Below are 17983 nucleotides of genomic sequence, written 5' to 3'. Positions count from 1 at the left end.
AGCGCTTGTACTGTAATATGCAAACAGTTTATTTCATATGTTATATCCAATGACCTCTCCTCTATATATATAAATATCGTATATGTCAGCGCAAGAATAGGTTTATAGTTCTTAATCAAAACACCATATAAAAGAATTGGAAATTGGAAAGCATGTGTAAATAACTGTCTAGGCAAGTGCAATGTGAAGAACTTGATAGCTTTAATGTGTGTGCAAGCCTAAAAAGGGTAGAATCATAAAGACTTAGCTTTATGTCTTTTTAGGTGAAGTGCAAAGACCTATGGCTTACCTTCCCGTGGTGCACTTCGTTAAGTGGATTTACCATATTCGTAGCAGTTCTTTTGGAAATAATATTGGAGTTATTGTTCGCTCATTTGACATCTATAAATTTTTAGTTCATAGAATTTTTTTCGGACTTAGAATTCAGTTTTTAATCAGTTTTATATATATAGTTCATGATTACAAATAGACTGCATTGTTATGGTGTAATTTTTTTTTATTTTGACTTCTAATATATATTTTGGCAAAACATCATCGCTTAGAGCTAAGTAATATTACTGAAGAAATGTTGCAAATTTGACTCTTATTGTATTACAACTTGGATTTTCATTGTTCGTACTTTTAGTAATGTGTATATAAGAACAAGGCTAAATTGCAAAAATAAAAGATTTACAAAAGTATTTAAACCCTTTAATTCGTTAAATTTAACACTTTACAGACCCTTATAAAAGCCAAAATGTTCTTCTTATCGAATTAATTACGTCGATTTATTTGATTAAAATAAAAGTTAGAGACAATTGTTTTACGTTTTTGCAAATTTGTACGGAACCAAAAGTAACTTCAATCTATAAATGAACAAAATTGTTTTAAATGAAATGTTTTTACCCAAAAAATTGCTACGAATAAGGAACTTTCCATGAACTGAAAGCCAAGGCCTTTTTAAATTGCAAAAATGATAGCTTTGTAGATCTAACCATTATTATAAACGGTAATAAAAAATTAAAATTTTAGTAGAAGTGAACCTGCGCATTATCTTTAAAAGTGCTGCAAAAATTATGGATCCAGTGGATTAAACCCACGACCTTTAAAAAAAGTTTTTTTTATTCTACTTTCAAAGTGTGTTATAATACTTTATAAAGTTAAACAAATGACGCACATTTGTTTTAGGTAATAAATATATTAAAATGGGTGAAATAGAGCTAGATTTTGAGATGGATGATTTGGAAAACAATAGTAAGTATCCCACGATTGTTTGTATAATTATCTTGAGTATAATAATCCATGTAATTTTATGTAAGCAGAACAACAACTGACAAAGTTTGTTTGAAAAAAAAGCTATAGCTTTTCGATTCAAAGTATTATTATTAGAAAATTTGCAAAAATTTACACTGGAAACAAACTTTGTTAATTCTTCTTTAATGCACATGTCAATAATTAATAATTCACAATTTATTTTTCCTCAAAATTCTATTTATCTAAAAGGACACAGCCAAGAATAAATGACTTTTTTTGCTTAGTTATGGAAGAAGACGAAACGATAATAAAATTAAAAAAAGAATTATGGAACATGCAAGAATGTCGTCGAAAGGAAAGTAAGTTTTTTATTATACTGAGGTGCAATCTCAAGGAAATACTTTAACGATTATTTTCGTTTAATTAAACTTTATTTGTCTAAGAAGAACACATCTAAATTTAACTACCAATAGAATGAAAAATAAATTACTTTTATATTATTTTCAAATTAGGTATTGAACAAGAAAAGTCCTTGGTGACGTTGAAAAAAGAGATTGACTTACTGAAAGAGGGGCGTGACAAGGAAAGTAAGTTGCTCATATATACTGTGTAAACTCAGTGAAGGGAATATCGATTAAAAACCTTTTTTTTTATATTGACTTTAATAAAGTTTTACCAATAAATCTCCTTAGTTGCAGATCATGCCGACGCTTTGCGTCAAATGAAAAAAGAAATGCGAAGTTTAAAAGAAGAGAAAAGAAGGGAACGTAAGTGTCATTATACGTTTCTATTAGATAAAATGAAAACACATGACTATAAACTCATGTGTGTACATCATTGATCATTTTTATTACCTAAGAATGACCTAAAATTTCAGTGTTTTAATGACAACATCGTAGACTGTTGCGAAATCTTTTAACGTCATCATTCAAACTTTCTTAAAAACGTTCTATCAACAAGCATAAATTTCATGGTGAAAAAGGACAACTTAAATCAGCACATTTCATGACTTTACAGTGCAGATATTATATTATGTCGAGCAATTTAATTTTTAATTTTAATTACTTTCACAACTTACCTAAAGAGATCAATCATAATTACAAATTTCAATTGTTACTTAAATAGTAAGTAGTAAGTAACATAAAATTGAGGACACCGTTAGCACTTGCACGTAAAATCTTTGATTATTAGAAGTTTAATTTTTTTCAGAAAAGGAAAAAGAGAACGACGAGCTTCGTGCTCGCTACAAAGAATATAGGGATGAGAACCCTGGTCCAAAATCTGAAAGATCGTTTCAGTTTTGGAAACATAATGGGTATAAAGACAGTGAAAAATTCAAAAGGAGCTGGAAGAAACAACTAAATAAAAAAACTACCACCAGCATTACAACTAATGATAAACAAACACAGTTCCCCGAAACACAAGAGCGAAGTCGACCCTGCACTGTTGTGTCTAATTGCCATGACGGAACTATCACTTTTCATTTTGGAAAATGAATCTTTTGTCATGGTGATGAGATCGACAGTGCTTTATAATTAAACATGTTTTCAAACAAAAATAAAATTCTGCGGAGTAAAAACAATTCTGAACAGACTTCGTTTTTGTGTTTCCTAACAAATCCATTTGAATTTACACAAGTCGTATTAATTTATAGATAGATAACATGGAGGCATTCAAAAAACAGTTTGTTCAAACATTTTAAGGCAAATACAAATTAGTTGACGGATGAGTACATAGTAATGACTATTTGAGCGTTTTTGAATGCCCCCTATTGTGTCACGTTGACACTACAAAGTAGCTGTTGAGAAGTTTTCATAACATATTATTTACGGAACAATTCTCTTAATTGAAGTTTCTGTTGCGATTCCAGATGGCTTATATTAAATTACCCATTTTCAACTTCATTTCATTCTTATTTTATTGTCACATTCTTTTACTCACTAAGTGATAAAACCTTATTAGTATGTAATGGTTTATTACATTCCACCGTTTACATTATTGTGTTCGAATCTTTCAGATAACTCCTATTTCTTATCGTTAATAAAAGTGCGAGGATAAGTTAAAGAGTTTATGTTGTACAATAAATTAAACAGGTAGTTTAATATAGCACACCAGATTTATTTGTCTTTCTTTCTGACTACACCTTCGAAAACACAATTGTCCATTACAGTAGGTGATTATTTCCTTTTCCACACTTCTCCATACCACTGTTTTCTTATGTTGTCTAACACATGCTCTTCTTTCTTTTTTAGGTGAAGCGCAAAGTCCCATGGCTTGCCTTCCCGTGACGCGCTTTGTTAAGTAGATTATCTCTTGTTTAAGGGATAATCCACGAACTAAAAGTCAAGACAATAAAAACATTCCAAAATTCGTTTTTACCTTATGCATCGCGGATTACGGACATTCAATCAACTTACACATACCAAATGTAAGATTTTTTTTATTACGTATATTGTTTTAGCTGTTTTTCGTCAATAATAGAATTAATTGTCAGTGTAATTCATAACAGACTTTCTTGACGTGGTATTATGTATATTTGTTAGTCGTTGAAATGGTTCTAATCAACAATATTTTCCATTGTTCCTTTGATTAAAGTGGATTTCTCCACGTTCTCCATGTTCTATGTTTTTATTTGGCACCCATCATATGGACTCGATGAGAGATTCAGTGGATTCTTCCACGGGACTTCGGCTAGTCTCAAGTATGAATTAAACAACAGAGCTGGGAGTTTCACTATTGTGAATGTATTTTAGTTGCACCTTTTTAATAGAGAGATAGTTGATGCAGCTTCTGCATCTTGCATTAATAATGTTATGCATCCCTGTTTTACATGTGATTGAAAATAGAATAAAGCTCTGAAATTGATTTTATTGTGACTGTTTTGTTTCCTCTTTGTTTACAGCATGCTGCCATTTTTAAATTTTGAACGCTCGTCACGGATCAAAAATCTATATATATATTGTTTTATTGTGTGTCTCCTGTTGCTGTAATGATCAGGCTGACCCCTTCATCGCTGAATACCGTCGTATTGTATTTTAACTTATTATATTATGAATGATATATAACTAATTAAACTAATTTCAAACTATTTTAGAAAACATAAATATCTAAGTATTTCTTGAAAGTTTGCATCTACAATCACCAGGAAAATATGTTTGACTCATAGCTTCAACTTTTAAAGTTCGTCGTTACAAGTAGTAATCGGCTATTTCTATATTAGAATTACGCAATTGGAACTTAGGATAGGACCTTAGGTTAGATAGTTAAATGCAAACACTTAAGCCGTGCCAATTGTAGCTGACGACGGCAAGGCTCTTTTCCCTGATATCTCAGGGCTACATGAGACGTGATGTGCATTAGTCCACGATATGGTAGAAAGCTCTACTAACTTTTTTAATTATTTGCCGTGCCTTTCCAACATAATGTGTATTTGCCAAAAGGCGAAACCTCTTTTAACCAGCTTGCTATGTTTTGGGCATGTTTTTCATTGGCTATCGTTGAATCCACTAAAATACAGAATATGCAGAAAATACAGTACATTATATTGATGCAATCTATTGGTTCTAGATCGAGAATAGTGATAAATTATTTTTCAAGTTGTTTTTATGTAATGAAAGAGATTTTTTCAAAAGTTTGCTTGTTAAACGTGTATTGGTAAATTCGAAAAAGAAACAGAACACACGAAAATTAGTTCAAGTGTGTAACAAATTATTAAACATCCCGAAATCTTTACTTCTGGATCTTAAAGGCGTTTTTTAGTAGATCTAAAAGCTTCATTGATACTTTTTATGACACCCACCGTTTTCAGCTTTCCAGGCCGTTGAGACTGTATCACTAAAATATAACGCAACCTTAATGAAATGAATGAGTCAAGTGTTCACTTTTTTTAAATTTGCCACCAGGACACAAATTTAACACATTTATTTTATTAGAACTGCTTTATATTAACAAAAAAACCTAAAAGATATTGTTCTATACACATTGAAAAGTATAGTAAAATTGTACGTACACGAGTAGAAACTAACATAGGTACTCGATTGAATCTTCAGATTCACAATTGTTATTGAGCATTGATACACACCAGATTTTCTAACGACAGACAAGATTTTAACAGTATCATTGTCGATAGACGTGGTAGATTCTATTGGTATGTCACCATCCAAAGATGTAAAATCACCTGACATTTTGTTGGATGCACCTCTGGCAAAGCACTGCTGCGAGGTTTGTAACTTCGATAAAAGCTGATGGCTTGGTAAGAAATTCAGGTAAAATAACCTTAAGATAGATTACTTTGCTTGCTGTTGCTATAGAATAAAAAAATTAAAGGAAATCGAAATTATTGATAATGCATGCGATCTTAATATAAAAATAGGATCATTCTAGCGAGGCTACTAATCAATGTTATTTGTCTTAAAAAAGAAAGTCTTAGAAAAGAAAGAAAGGGTATGTGTATTAGTAAGAAATACGCTCTTTAACTTTTTATGCTTTATCTAAGATTTGGAGAAGAATAAAGAGTCAAGATTAAAATATGTCTTACATTTTCCACGACAGAAATGGTAGAAGAATGAGTCAAATCGGAGAAACACAAGGGAAGTTGACCACTTCATATGAATATTACCTAGTTCATTGTGGGCCTTGCATGCATACGCTCCTTCATCCTCGATGGTGATATTTGATATTTGAAGCATTCCATTCGTGACAAAAGTTTTGTTAGAAAGCTTGCTAGATAATTTTTCCCATGTTATGTTCGCAGGGGGCTGGAAAATAACTTTACACTCTGAAAGTTTAACATCAGAATATATGTTTCCTGATAATATTTCTTCTAGTGCAGAAATGACAGGAGATACTAAGTGGTGACACAATAAAATATATTATAGACACCCTAAAATTTTCTTTGAACATTCAATTAAAAATCAAGTGACAACAACTATTTGACCTTTTGCAGATTATAAAAAATCTACTATCAATTTATTTCTGTATTTCTGTATGAATAATGAATTATATAATTGCATTTCAATAAATTGGACTAGGTGCTATGTAAATTGCTTCTCTACACATAGATGTTTTTCATAAAGAGTATATATGTAATTTGATTCTTTTTCCTTATGCAGTATTTTTGTTTTTGGTCAAAAGCTATAACTGGCATACTTCCTAAGTTCTTTTATTTTAGTTTTAAACAAAGAGTTTTTAAAAAAGTTGCACTTACAATTTCCTGAAAGCAGAGATACGCTGTGACATTTGAAGTAAAACTTGGATATTTTATTATTAAATTAGGCGCTTACATTGAACATTGAGATTGCCAGTAGCTGAATCTTTGCCCGCAACAATTTCAGCTGTGCACGTAATGTTTCCAGTATTTTCCCATGTTAAGTTTTCAAGAGATAGGTTAGAAGATATTTCAGAAGAAGTGATGTTAACCTTATCTGTCTGTGTCCTTTCGTTATAATTACCCTGCACTGTCCAAGTCACTACTGGTACTGGATTCCCAGCAAACGTACAAGACATGTTGATGCTTTGTGATTGGTTAACTGTTCTGCTTAAGGATTTCCTCACCAATTTTGGATGAAAAAGGCAAGGTCCTTTTTCCCTTGGAGGACCAGGCGGACCTGCCGGACCAGGCTCTAAATAAAAAAAGATGAATCTAAAAAAAGTATACTTTTCAGCTTTTATCACATAATTGTGATCAGAGGTGACAAAGGGTTCGAATTGTTAGGAGGAATGTGACCCAGAAAATCAAAGACAGGTTCCTAATGGACAAATATAAATATCATACCATATCGCAGACCGATCCCTGGACCGAATTGGTTTAAATGAATATTGCTATACAAAATACAATCATATTGTTGCCAAAACAACTTAAAATATTTGGAAAATATTCATTTTATAATCCGAAACCTAGAACATAGCCTCACGACATTTAGGACGTATATAAAAATAAAAATACATAATAAACAGCGCAGATCTAGCCAAATTTTATACTATGTCAGAGCGTTGAATACAAAAAAAAAACAATGCTGAGGGGCTTGCCGTGTTCTATGCCATACCTTCAGAAGCTTTTGCTACTAAACGTTTTACGTCCACTAATCCGCCAAATTCTTTTACAATGTGTCCATGCAGTGCATCACTTAGGCCATTGTTATAGCGTTCTCGCTTCCGAGGAGAGTATTGGTATCCAACTTGTAACTAACTGATTAACTATGCCCGAGTCCTTCAGCTTTTTTAACGACATTTCAATAATTTTACTTCCCTTGGAATATATGACTTACTCCCTAATCCGATCTTGATTCGCAATGGTAACAGAAATTAGAACAAGCCCAAGATTTTTTAGTGATGAAGGAAGTTTGAGTCTATACAGAGAAAATGCCCAGCAAAACCACCACTACCCCCAACAAAACCACCACCACCCCCAACAAAACCACCACCCCCACCAACAAAACCACCACAACTCCCAACAAAATCACCACTACCCCGAACAAAACCACCACAACCCCCAACAAAACCACCACAACACCCAACAAAACTACCACAAACCCCAAGACAAAACCACCACCACCCCCAACAAAACCACCTCAAAAACCAACAAAACCACCACAACCCCCAACAAAACAACCACAGCCCCACCGCTTTCTTCTCTCTTTCTGAAACAACACTGACTCAAATCGTCGAAAAACTTGGAAAACAGTTCCAACTAAAACGTTGCGGTATATCTTTCCATATTCTTCCTATCCAACTGGGCCTTTTTTTCGTTCAGCAAATGTCACGTTATATTTTTAGATCAGTCGCAGGTCAGGATTTTTTAGGGTTGTCATGTGGTAGATGGTCGTTTTAGGACACACATGCTTTTCACGTGTTATAATAAATCATGGCTGAATTTTCCCGAGAATCACATAATTGTGGTTTCATAGTTCACAAAGATTTTTTGAATCAAATCAATTTGATTTGAAAAAACTATTAGCAGGTTCTCATCGAATCAACTTTAAAAGAAATTAAATGGCTAAGAAATGGCTGTTGGTTTTCGACTTTAGTGACTTTTACGAAAGTCGAGCAAATGACGGTGGAAAAGTTGATCATCACTGAGGGAAAAACAACAACTTGAATCATCTTAAATATCTTCTTGGGCGTGCAAACATAACTTAAAATGACAGAAAAGTTTCCTACATATTTCCGTGATATATTCGATAAAGTACTTACCTTGATTTTAACTCAAGCTTTAAAATAAAATAATCTTCAAAGTAGTAGCAGTAGTGGTAGTAGTTTTTACTTATTTACTTATTTATCGATAAGTCATGTACAATGTAGAAATAGATAAATAATAATAAATATTTTGATATAAAAATGACCAGGATAGGAGACACAACGATTAAAGATTATTCTGAAGCCTCTAGTGTACCTTCATAATTAATTTCCTAAATAACTACCAATGAAAAACAAGCGAAACATTTGTGATAAATTAGGCAATGTAATTACTTATCGAGATGCTATTTTGGAATTTAGTTAGATGAGATTTTGCTAGTGTAGCAAAATCTAGTTCAGGACACAGAGACTGCAGCTCATTCCACTGAACAACTGATTGATAAATAATTGAATTAATACTTTATTTAGAGGTTTTACAGTGACTTTTCGCTAATAAACCCCTTGATTTCCCCTTAGTGATGTGAGTATTAGAGTAGTAGCTGAGTTCAAAAGTATTACCGAGAGAAGAAATTAGCCTGTTTAAAATTTGATAAATCGGTAAAACATTTAAGGATTTAATAACGTCAGTAAGCTTCAGAATGCGGAGTTCATTAAATAAAGGAGAAGCATGTGCATTAAGATCAGAAAATGCCAAAAGCCTTACAAATTGTTTTTGAAGTAGGAAAGTTCAGTTGGCATTGGGATTAAGGCTCATACATTACAGGCATATCTTTAATGAGAATTAAAGAGAGCATTATGGATACCAAAAAGAGTAGATTTAGGACGTAGAAATTATACCATTACCATTTCGAAGTTTAGCAGATATATTTTGTCTATGAGGACTCCAAGTTAAGAAATAGTCTTATAACATTCTAAGGCATCTTATTTACTTACTTACTTACTTACTTACTTAAAATTTAACATTAAGCTTTGGACTAAAATTCAGAATGATTTTTTACTGGAACTACGGAAGAGGATAACCTCAGTTTTAAAAAGATTCAAAGATATTTTATATGCACATAACCATTTAAGAAGCCTCTTGAGATCAATATTGACACATTTGTTCACCTTCTTTAGGGTGGGACTTAAAAAAAGTAAACATGTATCATCAACAAATAATGTAGATTTACTAAAAATTATGGCATTAGAAAGATCATTAATAGAGATTATAAAAAGGAAGATACCTAACATAGAACCTGTAGGTATGCCACATAGAATCTTCCTTAAAATAGAATTTATCTCTCCATATTTTATAAATTGAGATCTTTCAGTATGGTAAAATATGAACCAATTATAAGCAATACCCCTAATACCATATAGTTTCCGCTTTCGAAGTAGTAAATTATGACTAACATTAGCGAAATGGAGATCTATGAGCACACCAGAAGAAAACTGCCCCTCGTCAAGTGCCCTACGTATATATTTCGTTAAAGTAATTAGAGCATAATTAGTAGAATGCATAGTTCTAAAACCAAATTGTCTTTTTTAAAAAAATATATTATGTTTAATTAAAAAGGATGTAAGCCTTTCTTAAACTAGTTTTCCAAAAATTTATCTATATTTGAAAGTAGCGTGGGCCGATAATTGTTTACATCTTGGTTTGATCCTATGTTTTTAAAAATTGGGATTACTTTACTAACTTTAAGGGACGATGAAAAAATCCATGTTCAAAACAAAAATTGATAATTTTCGTTAAAGTAGGACATAATTCATGTCATACAGAAACAAAAATAACTTTAGGAATACTGATCCACAACTGCTTTTATTATGACTTAAAAATTGGATTGTTTTGAACAAAAAAAAGGTTTAGTTGAGGGGGTTCCTGGAGATGAAGTCCTCATTATTGCAAAAGTTGAGTATTTTTTCTTGAAATTCAGCGGCAAGAGAACTGAAAAACTCATTAGCTAAATGATTTTTCAAAAAATTATATTATTATATTTATTTAGAAAGATCTTAGGTTGATTTTATTTGATTTATTTAAAATCTTATTAATACCCTTCAAAGTAGCTTTAGAATTTTTAATATTTTCTTTAAAGAACTTTTTACTGAGTTTAATAAGAGCAACAATTTTATTTCTGTATAATTTATATTGACTGTGTAAAATGTCCTTATTTATTTCATTTTTAGTCTCTAAATTTTTTTAATAAAGAATCTCTTTTGATAATGGACTTTTTAATTCCCTTGGTTATCCACGGTTTCATATTACCTTTTCGACAACTTTCTTGTGGGTGTGCACAGATCTATAAGTTTATTCAGCTGATCAAAGAAGAATAAAAAAAAAGCTTGGATTTTTATTGTTAAGATTTAGCACCTTTTCCCAGTTAGTTGAATTAAATATTTGTTGAAAATTAATAGCCTTGATGGGAAGGAGTAAAGGAAGCAGTAAAAAAGAATTCCTGTTTCATAAAGGGCTATAATACCAAAATTACGTTTAAAACATTTTAAGAAAAGTTCAAGATTATCAAAGTTTAAGTTAAAAGAACTTATGTTAAGATGGGAAAAAGATATATTACTGTTTAAAGATAAGGAAAGTTTGTTAAAGGAGTTGGAGTCATAATAATTCGTTAAAGGAGTTGGAGTCCCAATCTAAGATGCCATGAAATTCCCTATTATCATGAAAATTCTCACTGTAGGAATGGGTATTAGGAAAATTAAAACTTTGTTCAACAGGCTTACTATTTATAGGAAAGAGCGTGCAATTACATCTAAAACATGACCAGATCTCACTATCATGAAAATCAACAAGTTTTTGAAACTCAGGGATACTAAGCTTATTACATTTACGATGAACCCATAAATTGCAAAAATTACAGTAAATAGCATCATTTTTTACCTCTTTATCACAAATTGAGCAAGGAAAAAAAACTTTTGACTTTTTGCTTTTTTGCATACTAACGAAAGTCGAACTGAATGTATATAATATTGAAAAATACGTAGCTGATTTTAGGATTAAATTTCTTTTTGGAGTTTATATATAATTTCGTCTTTTTGATTGGCCAGCGACTCTTTCAAGTGTTGTTCAAGTTCAGAGAGTTTGTCCATCAGAATATCCTTTGAGATAGCTAACTTCAGGTTTTCAGTTTTGAGATTCGTATTGCTGTCCGATGGTGTAGTGGTTGTGTTGGCTTTACTTCTTGTATTTCTTATATTGGTAGTAGCCATTTAAAGAGCTTTAACTACGTTTAGATCAGTAAAAAAAATTCAGTTTACAGAATTGGTTATGCCCTTTTTTTGCGCTAAAAGCAAGTCCTTACTTTTTGCTAGTCATAACACAACTATACACCTTTTGGGTTAGCTAGCTAGTCATATCGTTTGGAAATTTTGCATGAAACATATATGTTTATTGTGGATAAAGCCAGTCTAAGCAAGAAAAGTAACTTTAAAACCTTTTCAGAGTTATTAATAGACCTGTTTCAATATCGCCTTTTCATGATTAGCCCTGGTGGCAGAAAATCAAACATGGCATAAAAACGAGGTCAGTTTAGATAAAGTTCAGGGCGCCAAGGTGTTTAACAGCTTTCCTGACCTTAGTTATCAACAAATGTTGGTTTTATAATTTTCAACTGCCATATTGAAAGGAGCGTAGTGGATAAAAGTATATTGAGGGTATTAGTAGTGGTAGTGTGACAAAAATTATGAATACTTATTGATATTAAGTGTGTATTCATGGCAACTTTTATGTTGGCCTAGCTCCTAGAAAAAGTTTATATATTCTATACTGTAAGTTATAAAATGTTTACCTAGTTTACTAAGACCTCATATAACTTATATAATTATAATTTATATATATTATAATTATATAGGTTATAATTATTTTCCTAAAAAAGTTACCCAGCTTTTCATAGCCAGATTTTATAGGTTGATTGTTATAGCTAGCATGTACTTTGGGATGATGTGCTGCCCAGCTATGTATCGTCATTATTGTCACACTCCTCTGCTAATATACTTTAACCTTTCCATTTAATATACATTTATAATAAACATATTTTGGCTCAACCCAGTGTACCCAGTAATCACAAATTGTTTATTGTATTGGTTTGTTTGTTTACATTCATATTAGTATTGTAGGTTTATCATTTCTTGAACATGTAAGGCTGTTTATTATATTTAAAAATTTCTTAACTTTCTTAGGCCATATAACTTATAGGTTATAAGTTATTGTGGTAAATCAATCAAGTACTAAACATATCTAAGGGAGTGCTGCCCAGCTCACCTGGCTAAACATTATTGCATTGACACTAGATGTGACTTGAAACAAATCATGAGCGGTTTGTTCATCTACAATTCTCTTAGCTTTTAACGAATCACCGTAACATTCTTACAGGCCATAATTTTTAAATAATCAAGGCTCAAGGATACCTATGAGTCTTGGGTGATTGCATTGCTCTCATTACACTTTGTTGAATATATAACATGATGAAGACCAATATTCAGTCTAATACCACCAACGCAACATGCTTAGGATAGCCTTGAAGGAAAGGGATTGCCAAGTCATAATGTTAATTACAGATGTTTCAAAAAATATAAAATCCAAACCACAGTCATAAGAAAAACAATAGCTAGCTAGCTAAACACCGGAACAAAATATAAGCCAGTAATAAGCCCAATGGGTATAAAATAAGTGCCATGTTCTATTTTTTTTACTAAAAGTTCATAATTTGCCCATTTGACAAGTTAATTTGATAAATAATAAAGGCAAAAAAACTATATGTACATCACTTCTCTGAAAAATTAAATTTGTGTCTAAACTAACCTTGTTTTCATGTTAGTATGTCTATTCCGGCTTTGTATTTTGCGGAATGGAAATAGATATTGAAATAGGTCTATTACCTTCTTACAGCTGCTAACATAGCTAAAGCATTTTTGGACAAATACATAATCCTTCTTCAAAACAAACTTTTAATTTACTGATGTTTAATATATTTGTAAAACCATGCTTGATTTTGATTTTGTATAAATGAGCAACGTCGGTCCTATAAACAACTTACAACTTAATGTTTACATTTTAACATAACTAACCAGTACCTTTTAACACTTCCAAACTTGTATGCAAGGTTGTCGTACCTGCCATGATTATATATAGACAATGATGATGTGTAAAAATAAACCAACCCATTAATACACCCAAAAATAAAATCATTTTCAGCCATTATTAAAAGGCTAATCTTTTTATCGTCGTGTGTTTTTCGACAAAATATGTTTATAACTTTTCTAAGAATTTCTTTTAATACTTAATTGGCACAGACGCTAACTAATAACAAAGATTATCCAATACTTTTTTGCAACGTAATCTGATAATAACAGCCAATCAACAGCCATAACGCTGTATTAAACCAATCATATGTACGCAAACATAACGTAAACATAAAGTTTTATATTTCTCACAGTGTGAGAAAACATATTTTCTTTTCTTTCTAAAGCTTCGAGAAAAGAGACAGCAGTGGGTATACTTTATATATTTTTAAAATAAAAGTAGAATACAATAGCAACCTGAAGGAAAGTGGAGAACTGTTCATCCAAATGTTCAAATGCTTGTTTAGTTTAGGCACACGGTAATCATTTCTGTCGATACCCAGAAATTTGCGAATATTCCTAAATTCTTAAAAAATTATTGCCAAATTGTACCAAGATGGTTCAAAACAATTTGTGTAAAGTTGAATTTTGTATTTAGCAAGCTTCTAGTTTCTCAACGAAAGTAAAGTTTAATTTTTGTGTTGCCATGTTGAATTTATTTTTTATTAAGCTGCTTCTTCGCTGTCAGACATAACAACCTCTGAACTTGCGCGACATTTATCAAAAGTGATTTGCACGGAGCAACTTATACAATTTCCTAACCCTAACGCTAACTTGTAAAAGTAGCCTAATAACTAAAGTTGAAACATATTTCTAAACTTCTTGCTAACCTTTTTATTCAGCATATTTTCCATACAAATTTTGATCGACGCCGAGTTGGTCCATAATAAAGGAGATTTTAGAACTTGATCAACTTGTTGCAAAAAAGGCATGTTCGAGCAATTTGTGCTCGGATTCTTTTGAATTTAAAAGCAATAGAAAATTCAATATATTTAAAGCATGGAGAAAGGTTTTTTTTCTCCAAGAAATAACATATTGGAAATGATAGAAATTTTATTATTTCATTACAAAACGCATCAAGCAGCTCTTAACACACAAGAAAGCTTGTTAATAATCAAAATCAGAGGCATATATAATTACTCAAAAGAAATAGACCTTACCATTACTTTTACAAAATTGTAGAATTTAAAAACATCAAGAATATGATATTTGTGTTAATGATTTTTGTTATAACCCTATTGTGTCTGCAGGGTTAGAGGTGAAGGGATAGATTGTGCATGAAGTGCCCACACGTTCTTTTAATAGGCATAAGGTTTTTTGAACATGCGATTTTACTGCTGAATTCTTTTGATATCTTTCCAACATATATTGGGGTATATGATGAAAAAAAAAATATTTAGAAAACTTTTGTACTTTGTGGACCAATTGCATTTTTAAACTGCTGACGTTATAAACAAGTGTGGATGTTAAACCCACCCGCTGCCCAGATGTTTTTAACCACTATCACAAGCTCGTATGAAGAAAATATTTCAGCTGTGACGTCAATCAGTTGCAATTTTGGCTGAAGAGATATTTATCTTAATCAATTTAAAAAAGCTTAGCTCATCAAAGTACCTTCTTTCTTAGAAAAACAACTTACTTGTCATTTTAGAATAACCACAAATATTTACTTTTTATTTATTTTCTAAGAATCGTGCTAAAGTAATTAAATCTTTGGGAGATACTTATCATCTCCATAGTGTTGACTATTATGACAGTGTCGTGAATGTTCGCTTCAGTTTCTGCAACTACATACGGAATTATCAAAGAATAACACTGGAATTAAAAATGGAAACCAAGTACGTATTCATGTTTTAATTCCTTGTTGCTGTTTTTGTTTCTTACATTATTTTTATTTTCTTTATTTTTTTCGTAGCGGGATGAAACCATGAACGATTGATTTAAATTAACCCTGACATTCTTTCAATAAACCTTTCTCGAATTCTTCTTATTATTTTTTATATGTACCGCCGCCATTTTTCAACTGATACTTTATAAAAAGTAAAAACTTCATACAGCAAACAAACAACCTGGTTAAACGCGTTTTTTTTATGCTTATTAACCTCTGCTTGAAAAATTAGAATTTAACAGTAACATTATTACCACCAAATCAAGCATTTTATGATTAAGATAGAAATTTATACACACACCAATTCAATGAACATTCCCTGGTAGTTTCTTTCTTTTTAGCCCACTACGTTGTCTTTAGCCAAGGATGAGTATAATATGTCTATTTTTATTAGTTTTTACATATTTGTATATATGTGTATACAAATCTTCTTTTTGATGACTCGTTTATGTTAACTTTTTAGAATTTCTAATTTTACTGTTTTTTATTGGCGGAATAACCCAACCTCGTCCCCAGGGTTATTTTGGTCTTTCTAACAATCTCGGACGGCGATAAGAATAGATTGTCAGAAAGAGAGAAAAAGCCCTGGGCACGAGGTTGAATAATAGTCATGTAAAAAGATCTCATAGGTGAATATTTATCATAGCACATCCATATTTCATTCTCAACAGAGAATGCTTCACCCCGATCAGACCTCTGATCATGACGGGCGAGTATAATGCGTGTAAGTCATAATGAAAGAGAACTACTTTGTTCATCACTAACATACTGCCTGGCACTGAAGCATTCTCTGTTGAGAATGAAATACGGATGTGCTATGATAAATATTCACCTATGTATACACACCATCCGGATAAACTATCTGAGTTCATCACTAACATATTGCCGCACGTAGTGTTGTGGGTTCGTCTGCGGCTCCCAGTTATGGGGACCGCGGATCGAATCCCGCTCACTGCCAGGCAGTATGTTAGTGATGAACAAAGTAGTTCTCTTTCATTATAAAAAGATCTCCTTATATTTTTTATTGCTATTATTAATATGAATATGATCTCAAAATTAAAACATTATAAACTACAATATTATGAAATATTTGTAATTCGAGGAAACGGACACAGTCACTTCTCCTAAAACGTTTTTACAGCTAAGTCATATTGTCTATGCTAGCACATTTTTTGCATGTATTTCATAGACGGGTTGGATCTACATAGCGTCTTTGACATCCAGAGATTAGGATCGTTTCCATCATGGGAATTGTAATGGAAGAAGTAACAATTTCTCTTGACTAACTTTCACTTTTCTCGTAGAATCTTTCGAACTCTGTATCATTACACAACGCCAAAGTTTGCAGATCTAATCAACAAATCAAAATGTGTGAAAATGTCCACGCGTAAAATACATGCTCGGCATGGAAAGGGATCATATTGGACTTCCATGAATCCAGCACGATATGACAAACTAACCATTGCTCAAAATAACTATGATTCGACCAAGCCCATGCAAAGTAGATTAAAAAATATGGGCAAAGTAGATTGTTTTGTTGAAGTAAAGATTCCCATTGACGATCCATCTCTGGAGAAGATAAAGATCGATAATCAAGATATTTATGTTTTCAAAAAAGAAATGGTTTTGAACGACTATAGTTACAAAATTGACAAATTTGAAAACTTCAAGTTTACTGATAATGTCGATGATCTTGGTGATTATTTTGATGACTTAGACTTGGTGTCTAGTAGTGAAGACGATGAATAGTGTTTTTAAAAAAAACACAAATTTGTTTAATTAAACAACAACTTGTACGTATTTCATTATGGAATGGAATTTTTAATAATCTGGAAATAACTTTAGTGTCGTATATTTGCCTAATTTTTCTTTATCATCATAAAAAAAACAACCGATGCCCCTCTGTAAAAGCGACGTCCGGAACATGTACGGTAGAAAAAAAATCTTAATATCTCATGAATCGTACGGATACGTGGACTTGTGTACAAACTAACTAGTTAATTGATAATTAGTTGCCTGGCAGTATTTTGGTTAAAAACTCCCGTTTTTAAATATTTTGTTGATTATTAAGGATTTTGTACCCAACAGATCAAGTACAAAAGTTCTAAGTATGAGTAATAATGGGTAACTTTATAGATGCTGTCCATACATGAACTTAACGCGAATATATCTGTTATAAAAGCGACAATATCTGCTATCAACGCGAATATATCTGCTATCAACACGACAATATCTGCTATCAACGCGACAATATCTGCTATCAACGCGACAATATCTGCTATCAACGCGACAATATCTGCTTTAAAAAGAAGCTTTGGAGTTTCGCTCAGCTTTGTTTACACAAGGTGAATATAATGTAAACTTCTCAAAGGAGACTCAGTACTACTTTTTTTTGACTCATTTCTCTTCATTAAAAAACAAACGCCTTTGTACTTATTTGGTACAGCTTTGGCCTCGAGCTTTTCTAACTCGCGCGCTTTACAAAATCACAATTTTATGATTCAACTAACCATTATATGGTCACTTCCCTTTTTATTTAAAACAATTTTCCAATTTTCACAGATGTTGTACCTTTGTCAAAAAGGAAACAGTATATGGAAAGCATAAAAGCGGAAA

General features: G+C 31.8%; 3 protein-coding genes across 8 annotated transcripts; 2 read left to right on the top strand and 1 right to left on the bottom strand.

The window, feature by feature from the left end:
- Positions 1 to 1166: 1166 nt before the first annotated feature.
- On the top strand, positions 1167 to 3966 carry LOC130649591 (uncharacterized). 2 transcript variants are annotated; one of them, XM_057455900.1, is made up of 5 exons: positions 1167 to 1233; positions 1518 to 1592; positions 1746 to 1820; positions 1926 to 2000; positions 3486 to 3966. In XM_057455900.1, exons 1-5 carry the CDS (start codon positions 1185 to 1187, stop codon positions 3536 to 3538), a joined length of 327 nt encoding a protein of 108 aa, XP_057311883.1. In that variant the 5' UTR covers positions 1167 to 1184; the 3' UTR covers positions 3539 to 3966. The 2 variants fall into 2 exon arrangements, with proteins under 2 accessions (XP_057311883.1, XP_057311882.1); XM_057455899.1 differs by lacking the exon at positions 3486 to 3966 and having other exon boundaries at positions 1926 to 2717.
- Positions 3256 to 13649, bottom strand: LOC130649589 (tyrosine-protein kinase-like otk). 5 transcript variants are annotated; one of them, XR_008983073.1, is made up of 6 exons: positions 13432 to 13649; positions 6516 to 6854; positions 5852 to 6079; positions 5243 to 5537; positions 5033 to 5067; positions 4078 to 4739 (listed from the first exon to the last, which is right to left on the bottom strand). XR_008983073.1 is itself a non-coding variant. In XM_057455896.1 (4 exons), the coding sequence occupies exons 1-4, from the start codon at positions 13544 to 13546 to the stop codon at positions 5407 to 5409; spliced, it is 813 nt and encodes a 270-aa protein (XP_057311879.1). In that variant the 5' UTR covers positions 13547 to 13649; the 3' UTR covers positions 4078 to 5406. The 5 variants fall into 5 exon arrangements, 1 of the variants encoding a protein (XP_057311879.1); XR_008983070.1 differs by adding an exon at positions 3256 to 3569 and having other exon boundaries at positions 4623 to 5537; XR_008983071.1 differs by having other exon boundaries at positions 5033 to 5537.
- Positions 13650 to 13830: 181 nt separating this feature from the next.
- Positions 13831 to 17219, top strand: LOC130649590 (uncharacterized). Its single transcript, XM_057455898.1, has 3 exons — positions 13831 to 13850; positions 15169 to 15317; positions 16672 to 17219. Exons 2-3 carry the CDS (start codon positions 15307 to 15309, stop codon positions 17114 to 17116), a joined length of 456 nt encoding a protein of 151 aa, XP_057311881.1. The 5' UTR covers positions 13831 to 13850; positions 15169 to 15306; the 3' UTR covers positions 17117 to 17219.
- Positions 17220 to 17983: the final 764 nt, after the last annotated feature.

This window comes from Hydractinia symbiolongicarpus, chromosome 7 (genome assembly GCF_029227915.1).
Source record: "Hydractinia symbiolongicarpus strain clone_291-10 chromosome 7, HSymV2.1, whole genome shotgun sequence".
NCBI classification, from domain to species: Eukaryota; Metazoa; Cnidaria; class Hydrozoa; order Anthoathecata; family Hydractiniidae; genus Hydractinia; species Hydractinia symbiolongicarpus.
This window is presented reverse-complemented; position numbering and strand designations above follow the sequence as displayed.

Excerpts from the sequence above, each read along its gene's own strand:
- LOC130649591 (XM_057455899.1), top strand. The coding sequence starts at position 1,185 with ATGGGTGAAATAGAGCTAGATTTTGAGATGGATGATTTGGAAAACAAT. Across the intron at positions 1,234-1,517 it reads GGATGATTTGGAAAACAATA|TTATGGAAGAAGACGAAACG; the intron begins GTAAGTATCCCA and ends TTTTTTGCTTAG. Across the intron at positions 1,821-1,925 it reads AGAGGGGCGTGACAAGGAAA|TTGCAGATCATGCCGACGCT; the intron begins GTAAGTTGCTCA and ends AAATCTCCTTAG.
- LOC130649589 (XM_057455896.1), bottom strand. The coding sequence starts at position 13,546 with ATGATTTTATTTTTGGGTGTATTAATGGGTTGGTTTATTTTTACACAT. Across the intron at positions 6,855-13,431 it reads AAGTTTGGAAGTGTTAAAAG|AGCCTGGTCCGGCAGGTCCG; the intron begins GTACTGGTTAGT and ends TTTTTTATTTAG. Across the intron at positions 6,080-6,515 it reads TGGCAATCTCAATGTTCAAT|TATCTCCTGTCATTTCTGCA; the intron begins GTAAGCGCCTAA and ends GTCACCACTTAG.